We start from the raw sequence: 10,744 nt of genomic DNA, 5'->3' as shown, positions 1-10,744 counted from the left end.
TAAGAAGTTCAGTACTTACTGCTATAGTCCTATATCCGTAGTAGTTGTTGTAACCAGTGTAGTCATATCCTCCTAACCTCCATACCCTTGGCTGTTGTAGCCCATAGTTCCCATACCCTTGATTCCAGTAGTTGCTGTATCCACTGGTTCCAGTTTTGACTGGGGCCTGCAATGCAATGTGCCAAAACTCAGAGCTGCAGGAGATTGTTTCATTCAAGTGAGCCCCCTTGTCTTCCAGAACCCCTTCAGTGCAAGCTTACCTCCACCTCTTCCTCGAGCTCTTCCGACAAATCCTCCTCGACTCCCCCACTGCTGCTGCTGCTGGTACTGTTCCTTTTGGACATAGCTACTTTATTCACACTGGAAACAGAAAGTTAAAGTCAGATTCAATTAGCAAAGATAATCCTCACAAGCATTCTTAAACTTAACGAACACTGAGCAGAAAATAGGATTTGGTCACCCTAGTGCTCTCCCTGAAAAAAAATGGACGCTTACACTCTCCAACTTGAAAACAGTTGTGAGATGCTTGCGTTATAAAAACATTTCAAGTTCCTAGTTTTTCTACCAGTAGAACCAATTCTGAAAATAATGCTTGTTTCTTTGTATGTTTTCCTGTCTCTCCTTTGAAATAGACCTCTGAGGTCTACTTCTCTGGGAAAAGTGCAATAAAATCTGAGTACAAAAGTATGATAACATTTTTACTCAACTGGTTCTAAAGCTTCCACTACATATTTACCCAATGAAGAAGAGAACACCTACAATTTGAGTTTTTGTTTTGTCAGGTTGAATTTTAACCAGGTTTCTGAAAGGACTGTAACTTCCAACAGGAAAGCGTAAGTTTCCCATTTCATTTCCGTTTGGAGCACTCTAAGGTAAACTGAAATTTTAGTTAAAACAACAAAATATTTCCGTATTAAGCACACAAAGATCCAGCTGCCAGAAACAAACATGGTGCAGCCTGATACGGCAGATCATTGACGCAGCACTCGGACCGCACAGCTAGGGAATGTGGGAGCTTCACAATGAACGCCTACTCTGTGGCCCAGCCCTCTCTCCACAGGGGTGCCAACAAAATCTCAGCAGAAACCCCTTCAGCTCGTAAGTTAAGATGACAGTAACCTATCCTAGCCCCTATATGAACAATTCAAGGCTTCATGCCTACATGTGAGAAGTCATGCTTACCGACATTGTCAGACTACTATCCCCACACAGATGCAATTGATAATGTAACTCCGTCTATTGTCATTGCTCAGTTTCTCTAGGAAAAACTCCACCTACTTTACTAAGCCCAACATTGTGGTATTTCTTTTCCATATTTTCTTCACTGGTTCCCCTCCTTGAAAGTATGAAGCAAAATCCACGCCTCTTGTTCGTTTTGGTGTCCATGGGGAGTTCTATCGATTCAACCTGTTAGAAGACAGCGATTTTATCTTTTATCCTGCCACTTAAAATGTTTCTAGCAGGTCGTATTCATTAACTGAAATTATTAGACTTGAATATGATAACATGCCTCCTTTGTATGGCCTAACATCACTAGCAACCATCACCGTCAGCATCACAAACCTCACCTTCACTAGAAGCAGTGTTCACAAGTTGTGTAAAAAGTTTTTTCCCTCTAACTCATTTGCCCATCAGGAACTCATAAAACATACAGTGCACAAAGAATATTTTGGTTGTGCCGATAAACAGTCCGGTTTTGACTTTCAGTTTTAACTCAGTTAAGACTGAAGTTAATAGTGTTTCAAACTTTGAGCAGACCTCACCCTAAAGTTTCACACAAAAAAGATGTGCTTTGTGCAAGTGCATAGATCCGTTTGTCCCACATGCTGCTACAATTGTATGTTAACCAGAGCAAATTTTACACCTGACTACAAGCATAGAGTAAAGTTCTCACATATGGCACACAAGACTTCAGCCTAGGCAAACAGTAGTTAAAGTCCACAATCCAGAGTGAACTGTCTGTAAGGCAGTAAGATGTCAGGTACTTGACAAATTCCCTGACAACGGAGCTGTCATGACCCGATACTGGCAACATCTGAGAACCAGTAGGGAAGCAACAGCTGCACCAAGCTCATACAAGGCCAGCTTGTAAGGACTGCAGTGATATTTTTGCACCACCAAAAACCAGGGACAGAGAGAGACACAGACAACACAGTTGCACAGAATTTAAGCAAATTGCCTCAATCTGTGCCGTAGCAGATCAGCTGGGGTGGCTGAAGAGCATCTCACCCAACTGACCAAAGCAGCATGCTCAAAAACAGTCTCCCACGCCTGTCCTGACTCTCTGACTTATCCCACCTCATCCTTCCATTAACCCAGTTTATGCAACTCACAGTCTCTAATACATACCCCTATATTAAAATTGTGACTACTGAGACACATGGAACTACACTGGCCATTAAGCTTATGGTAGCATCCATGCGGGTTGCATTTGTGGGCTGCTTTTTATTACTAAATTTGTGAAGATAGAAAAGGTTCTATAAGTATAAGCAGTTTATTTAACCACGCACCTCACCAAAACCTCCAAAATATTCCCTTATTTTCTCCTCAGGCGTGTCTGGAGATAAGCCCCCAACAAAAATCTTTTTAACGGGTTCTTTTGTTTTCATGGCTTTAGCTCTTTTCGGATCAATGACCTTTCCATTCAGCTTGTGCTCCTTCTGGTCCATGACCTGTGGAAAATTAAAACACAATCTCACTGGCAGTTCACGCTAGTATGTGTCACTAATGTTTGAGCTAGGCCTAGTTATTTTATACTTTGTTTCAAATACTTTAATTACAGCAATAACTTCTTGCACAAAACCAAACAGTTCCATGATTTTCATCACTATCCACTGACACAGACAGTTCTGACAAAGTCCTTCAAGTCACCTGCAACCACAAATCAGCCAGGTGAAGTAAGAGTGTAAGATTTCTCAGAACGTACTCTACTATCATGAAGTCAAGAATCTGAACTTTAGATACTTATCTAAAATTAATAGTTAATATTCAAGCATCACCTCCTCCAAGCTCAGGAGTGATGCACCCAACAAAAAGGGAGTCAGGCAGAAACACCAGGGAGCCTGCACAGATGAACAAGGAGTTGCTGGACAAACTGAAACACAAAAGGGAAGCCTCCAGAGGGTGGAAGAAGTGACAGGTAGTCTAGGAGGAATACAGAGAAGAAACTGCTCGAGCAGCTAGGGAACAGGTTAGAAAACTAAAGCCCTGATAGAATTAATCTGGCCAGGGACACCAAAGGCAACAAAACTTGTACAGGTATGTCAGTCATAAAAGCAGGACAAGGGAAAACACGGGCCCTTTCTGGAAAGAAACAAGAGACCTGGTTACCCAAGACATACAGAAGGCTGAGGTTACTCAGCAAGTGCTCCAGCCGCATGCCAAAGTCACAGAAGGCAAAGGCAGGGACTGGGAGAATGAAGAACGCCCATTGTAGCAGAATATCAGGTTAGAGACCATCTAAGGAACCTGAAGGTGCACAAGTCCATGGGACCTGATGGAATGCATCTGCAGGTCCTGAGGGAACTGGCAGATGAAGTTGCTAAGCCACTATTCATCATACTTAAGAAGTTGCGGCAGTCTGGTGAAGTTTCCATCAACTGGTAAAGGGGAAACATAGCCCCCCATTTTTGAAAAAGGAAGACCCAGGGAACTCCGGGCCAGTCAGTCTCACCTCTGTGCCTGGCAAGCTCATGGAGCAGATCCTCCTGGAAACTATGCTAAGGCACATGGAAATAAGGAGGTGACTGGTGACAGCCAACATGGCTTCACTAAGGGCAAATTGTGCCTGACAAATCTGGTGGGCCTTCTACAACGGGGTTACAGCGCTGGTGGGTAAAGGAAGAGCAACTGACGTCATCTACTTGGACTTGTTCAAAGCATTTGACAGTGTCCTGCACGACATCCTTATCTCTGAATTGGAGAGACATGGATTTGACAATGGACCACTTAGCGGATAAGGAACTGGCTGGACGGTTGCACTCCAAGAGTTGTGGGTCAACAGCTCCATGTCCAAGTGGAGACCAGTGACAAGTGGCGTTCCTCAGGGGTCTGTATCAGGTCTGGTGCTGTTCAATATCTTTGTCAGCAACATGGACAATGGGACTAAGTGCACCCTCAGCAAGTTTACTGATGACACCAAGCTGTGTGGCGTGGTCAACACACTGGAGGGAAGGATATGCCATCCAGAGGGACCCTGACACGCTTGAGAGCTGGGCCCACGGAGAACTTAATGAAGTTCAACAAGGCCAAATAACAAGGTCCCTGTGCTTGGGTCAAGGCAATCCCAAGCATACAAACACAGACTGGGCAGAAATGGATTGAGAACAGCCCTGAAGAGAAAGACTTGGGGGTGTTGTTGATGAGAAGCTCAACATGAGCTAGCAGTGTGCCAGCAGTGTGTGCCTGCAGCCCAGAAAGCCAAAGTATCCTGGGCTGTATGAAAAGAAGTGTGGCCAGCAGGTCGAGGGAGGTGATTCTGTCCTCTGCTCTCATGAGACGTCACCTGGAATACTGCCCTGTGGAATGAGTCCAGAGGAGGGCCACTAAGACAGCTAGAGGGCTGGAGAACCTCTCCTGTGAAGACAGGCTGAGAGAGTTGGGGCTGTTCAGCCGGAGAAAGAGAAGGCTCTGGGGAGACCTTCTAGCAGCCTTCCAGTGCCTAAAAGTGGCCTACAAGGAAGCTGGAGAGGGACTTTTACAAGGGTGTGAAGTGACAGGACAAGGGGCAATGGCTTTAAACTGAAAGAGGGGAAATTATAGATTAGATCTAAGGAAGAAATCCTTCACTCTGAGGGTGGTGAGGCACTGGAACAGGTTGCCCAGAGAAGGTGTGGCTGCCTATCCCTGGATGAGGCTTTGAGCAACCTGATCTAGTTGAAGGTGTGTGTGCCAGGGGAAATGGAAACTATCATCATTTTTAAGGTCCCTTTCAACCCAAACCATTCTACGATTCTGTGATACTGCCAAAGGTCACTGGAGGTGAAAACTTTTGAGTGTGGTGTCTCAACAGCATTTAGAAAGGTTAACGGCTAATTTTTGCTTGGATAAAGCCCAAATCTATCACAGCCACTGGCTCTACTCCAGAGGTTCACATTGCAGCTCTGTAATGCAAAGACTTGAAGTTCTTTGTAAATTACTGCTTTCACAGTGACAGGCAGCAGCCATTTTATATGGTGTTTGTAAAGTGCTCAACTCCAGCTGCTTGCAGTACACTCCCCTGTAAGTACCTAAAGCCATACTTAGTCCTGGCCACTGCACCATGAGTAAGACAGTTTAGGAAAAAGATTTCCACAAGCATCTTAACACACTGTGTCCCAGAATCATCTTTAACAGATCACATACAAACAACTATGCATACAATCGCCTGAGTGCTGTGTCTTTGCTACCTAAAATTGAACAAGTTGTTTCATTACATGAACACTACCTTATCTACGCTCTCCGATTCTTTGAAGAGTACAAAGCCGAAGCCTCTCGATCGCCCAGTGATGGGATCTAACTTCAGAGTGCAGTCTACGACTTCACCAAATTTAGAGAAATAGTCTTTCAGATCTTTCTTTGTAGTGTCCCAGCTAAGGCCGCCAATAAACATTTTCCTGTTAAGACAAAATGGTTAATTTGTTAATGCATCTTACCCCAAATCCTGTGCTGTCAAGCTTTATGAGCTCAGTTACCTAGTGTAAGGAAATAGCAGAATTTTATCAGTGACACAGCACACATAGGCCCGAACTTTTTGATGAACTTGCTTAAACAATCCTGGCCAGATTAGATAAAGACTTACATGTACACAAGTTTTACATCATCTTCTGCTGCAGTTGCTTACTCTGCTATCTCAAGCTACAAAGTGTGACGAAAACGTATTTACTACTTCCTTGCATTCCCACCACAGGCTTAATTCCATTTAGTTACCTGTAGAAACTCCACACGACTGCTTATGAAACGAATACAGGCAGAACAGACTTATAAGGCAGTGCTGTTAACAGAAGCATTATTTACTACTCTGGATTGGACATATGCCAGTATTAGTAAACTAAAACAAACAAAGTTCAGTGAAGTCCCCTTCCTCAGAAAGCTGTAAAAAAGCTAAGTACTGGATGGTCAAAACTTATAATTCCTCAAAAAAAACCCAGAATATAAACACCTGGCATAATTCAATACAATCACAAGAACATCTTCTCAATATATTACCTCAGGACCAGTGTTGCTGGGCAATGTGTACAGCAGGTAACGCTGATCACGACTTGTTTTTTCAAAAGCACACTGGAAGCCTGGAATCAAATCATGACCATTCCCATCACATTAAGCCACAAAAAAAAAAAAAAAAATCAAGAACCACTGTGTCTTGAGAAGAAACACTTTATGATTTGCATCAAAATATGCACATAAATGAAACATTCCTAGTTATTAGGCATATGGCTTATGCACCCTTTCCAAAGAAGATTGATGTGAGATGATCTCTTCTCATACTGATAAAGAACATTTTATAACGGGCTCAAAACAAAAGTATGACCCATTATGATCTATAAAAACACTTCTACAAAGCTTTGTCCATTTTCATCGTACCAACTTATTTCAAACTCATATAGACAGTTATCAGAAAACCTGAAAAATTACTGTAGCATGTTTCTAACTCTGCTTTCCACACACATACAAATATTCTGCCAATCATGTACAATTGCATTGTACTTCCACAAGTTAAACTCTCTCAAATCAAAAGCTGCTCGTGTGAACTAACTGTTGAATTAGCTGTGCTCTTACAGAATTAACAAGAGCATTCAGCTTCTGACAAACATATCCAACCTCCATACAGATGAGGGCATTCAGGAGCTTCAGATGTTTCTATAAAAAGTCTTGATAGTCTGTAAACAGGAGCACCGATACCCTATCCCTTTATTCACTTTTCCCATAGTTCCAGATGTCTCTTCAACAAAACACTAAAAGCCCTTTCTAGTGTGACGTTTTACTGTCTTCAGGACCAATATGGAAATAAACCAGCAACCTCATACCAGTATAGTTGCTTTGTGTCCTTGTGTTCATCCATCATAATGTTCTTTTTGTTTGTTTTGTGGGGTTTTTTTAAGAGGCAAAACACAACACGTACAGAGGAGGCGGCATCGTATTTCTGACACATGGAGGACAGGGATACTCTAGCAGTTACTACGAAACATACACTTGCTACATGACATAAAAACACCTGGTTTACAGTTATCATCAAACCATTAACATACACAAAACTTGTTTTATAAACAATCGTTACATACAAAACTCTGCTTTATATCACAAGCAAGACGGGTCAAGAACACAAGTTGAAACTGACAGCCATACGAAAGATTTTGTTTCCACCAGCAATAACTGCATCTGTGAGTCCAGTTACAAAGCAGCAAAACATGACTGCTTCAGCTTGCCACTACAGAAGGTGATGAGCTACTGCTCCACTGCAAAACTGAGGTTTGTCATGTCAGCGCATACAGTTTTCCAAAGTGTGCACCACAAGTGTACTGGGAAGCTTTTCAAACTTCAGATCTAGCTAAACAGACCATAGACATCACCAGGACGAGTGGCTTTGGCCTTCCTCCAACAGGCTAATCGGGAAGTTGTCTGGCAGTTGCCAAAATGTGGATTTCTCAAGTCCCGCAGTTCTCATAGAGGAGCTATGACAGTACGAGAACCTGCGCACTGCGTTTTCCTGAAGACAATGTCTCTTGATTCCTAATGCAAAGGAAACTCCAATGTACCCGCACCCAGCAGCTACCAAGGATGTGCTGTTTTCTCTCTACTACCAAGAGAGCTGTCAAAACACTTTGTCTCCTATGCAGCATTACCTATAAGAACTGACAGGTCAAAAAACCCACTTAACTAAACTACGACTTAATGTATGCTACAAGTAATCACTGCCCAATGTCACTGCACCACTCAGTGACAACTTTTTCTAGGCAGTGTTGACTCAAAAGAGGACAGGCTTCCACATGAAAATCTTTTAACAGGCGTGTACTCAAGGGCAAAAAGTAAAACAATGCACAAACTGCGAAGGTACTTAAAGCCATTAAGAGCAGGTGAGAAGTAACAAAAACATCCTATGTTTTCACTAACCCTACCAAATACTCGAAAAAGGTTCCCGCTCTCTCTCCCTGTTTTCAGCAACATCCCGGGTTATTAAGAAGTAGGAAGACGCTCCAGAAGGTTTCGCAGTAACTCTCTACAGGACACAGTAGCCAGCGTTCCTTTATCCAGTTTATCTTCTGCCTTGATCAAAAACAGACCTGCTGCTTGAGTTTCTTATTGGCCTGACAGAAGACAGCACACAGCAGCAGCCTGACCTGCAACTGGATTTATTATAAGTGAATTTCACCTGCTATATGAAAGCGACACTGCCCCATGACAAGCATCAGGCAGAGACCCTTAGAAGGCTGAAAGTTAACTTCATTCTTAAGCTGTCGCCTAAATGAATCTTCCTCACAGTGCGTTTCACGAGAAGAGGAGGAATGGTTTAGGGTCGGAAGAAGTCAAGATGCCTTGTGCCTCTCGCTGACATGCAACTGACACGCAGTTTATGTTTGCAATATACCTCAACACTAAGCGATTGCAACCTGAGCATTCAGCCGCAATGCACCGTCCTGGAATACACGCACTGCACACTAACTTTTAGAAAAAAAGTCCACAAAAAAAAAAAAAAGTGTGTAGTTTGGCACACATCACACTGGACGGGCACTTACGGACCAGTCGGCGCCAACCGCCGCGGGATTTGGGCTGACAGGGGCATGAAACTTTTCCCGCTTGACTGCAGCGGCTGGAACCTCGGGAAAGCGCCGCTCCCGCTAACTTCGAAACCGACCCGGAGCACGGTACCGCCCCGACTCCCTGCAGTGCCGAAGGGGAAGCCAGCTATCGATCAAGCCGCACCAAGGGCACGTCGGGCCCCGGCCGCGCTGGGCTGCCAGTCTCCCTTTACCCGCCGGCTAGCGCCCGAGACGCCCCGCTCTGGGGAGAGAACCAGCCCGCCCGCCGGAGCGCGGGCCCGCTCCCCGCGCCCGCTGGCCTCCGTCCCGCTCCTCTCGCCCCGGTGCTCCCGGCACCCAGGAAGGCGGAGGTGCTTCAGCGGCACCGCCGCTCGCGCTCCGCCGGCGGCCCGCCCCCGCCAGCCCGGCCCGGTACGTGACGTCGCCACGGCGCCAAGTAAACAAACAGGGCGGCGAGCGGGGCAGCGCCGGGCCAGGCAAGGCCGGGCACGGGACGCCGGATCCCGCCGCCCGCCCCAGCAGGAAGCCGCCAAGCAGACAAAAGCCGCGGGGCACTCGCGCGGATCCGCCCGCTCACCCCTCGTCCTCCTCGTTCTTGCTGGCGTCGATCTTGGCTCCCTCCGACTCAATCCCGCCGCCGCTGCCTCCCCCGTCGGCGCCCTCCCGCCCCAGCCCCCCGCCAGCCCCTCAGGCTGCTCCGCCGGCTCCGCCGAGCTGCCTCCGGCGCCCGCCGCTGTCGAGTCCATGGTGAACTGCTGCTCCGACATGGCGCCGCTGCGGCTGACCCGCGCCGGCCGGCCGGCGACCGCCCGCCGCCTCCGGCCCTGCTGCCGCTTCCCCGCGAGGCCCCGGCCCCGCTCGCGGCCCGGCAACGGCACGAGCACACCGAGCCGTCCTCCCTTCGCTTGCTTTTTTTAATGGCGCCGCCACCGACCCAACCTAAAATGGCGGACGGAAAGAGCGCGGCGGGCGCGGTCACGTGACACCGCCTCGCAGCGACGCGGGCGGGGGGGGGGCGCTCCGGGCCCAGAGCTGTCTGGCACCGGCTGCTTGTGAGCGCCGCGCCGCTCCTCCGGCGGCTCTCCCGCCCGCCCGCAGCGCCTCTGGGCTTGTCGAGATGGCGAGCTGCGGAGCAAGGCGCGGGGCGAGCCCTGCGGGGACCCGGGCCGGCGGTGATGGCCCGCACTGAGCCTCCCGGGCACCGTGCGACCTGTGGCCCACCCCCCGGAGCATCCGGTGCATGAAGCTACCGAAACGAAGCTTTCGACATCAAAAGTAAAACTTGGCTGTAGACAAGTCGTTTATTGCAATGCTTGCAGCCACCCAGAGACACTTAGAAGGACGGCTGCTTGCATCCAGCTGTGCACTGGAAAAGTTGGGAGTAGAGTCACATACCACCGGTAGCTTCTCTCAGCAGCCATGTGCTGTTTCTTTAGTTGTAGCAGCGACGTCAGTGAGTCTTCTTGCATCCAACCTAGCTCCTAGGGCAACAGGAACCTCCCCAGATAGCCCAAGTGCTTAACCCACAGCAGTTACAGTATGCAGCTCTGCGTATGGCAGGAGATGATAAAATACTCAGCTGCCCAAGAGAGAAATAAACACTGAAAGTATGGTTTGGAAACTTTTAGAGAAACCTCTACCCAGATACTCCCTTTTGAAGTTTGCAACACCAGTCTCCCCTGTGAACTAGCTACTTGCATTTCACTTTACTCTTCTAACAAGCAAGGTTTGGTGCTACACTGAGAAGAAAACTCCAGACAGACTGCTGCCATCCTTTGGCCTCAGGCAGAACATGTACACGTTCACTTACCCATCCCAGTTGTTTTTCTATTCAGGAGACAACCTGCTGGTTGAAGCAGCTTGTTTCTCCAGCAATCATTCATTCAGGCTTATGTTGCTTGCTAGTACCACTAAATGAGAAACCTGTTTCTGATCCAGTTGAGAAGATTCCAGTACAGGAGCTAACTTCGAGGAATAGATCCCAACTTGTACAGAAATTAGTTGCTGAC

General features: G+C 47.0%; 1 protein-coding gene across 1 annotated transcript in view; it reads right to left on the bottom strand.

The window, feature by feature from the left end:
* HNRNPD (heterogeneous nuclear ribonucleoprotein D) overlaps positions 1-9,502 on the bottom strand; it is an 11,974-nt gene extending 2,472 nt beyond the window's left edge. Inside the window, 9 exon segments of the mRNA XM_086611591.1 lie at positions 20-31; positions 34-142; positions 144-166; positions 261-360; positions 1,279-1,407; positions 2,511-2,672; positions 5,426-5,594; positions 9,313-9,404; positions 9,407-9,502. Of these exon segments, the coding sequence (XP_086467717.1) occupies positions 20-31; positions 34-142; positions 144-166; positions 261-360; positions 1,279-1,407; positions 2,511-2,672; positions 5,426-5,594; positions 9,313-9,404; positions 9,407-9,502 (892 nt within the window).
* Between the last annotated feature and the right edge of the window lie 1,242 nt (positions 9,503-10,744).

This window comes from Tauraco erythrolophus, chromosome 5, assembly GCF_009769465.1.
Source record: "Tauraco erythrolophus isolate bTauEry1 chromosome 5, bTauEry1.pri, whole genome shotgun sequence".
NCBI lineage: Eukaryota > Metazoa > Chordata > Aves > Musophagiformes > Musophagidae > Tauraco > Tauraco erythrolophus.
The sequence above is the reverse complement of the archived record's forward strand: the minus strand, read 5'-3'. Positions and strand labels throughout refer to the sequence as shown.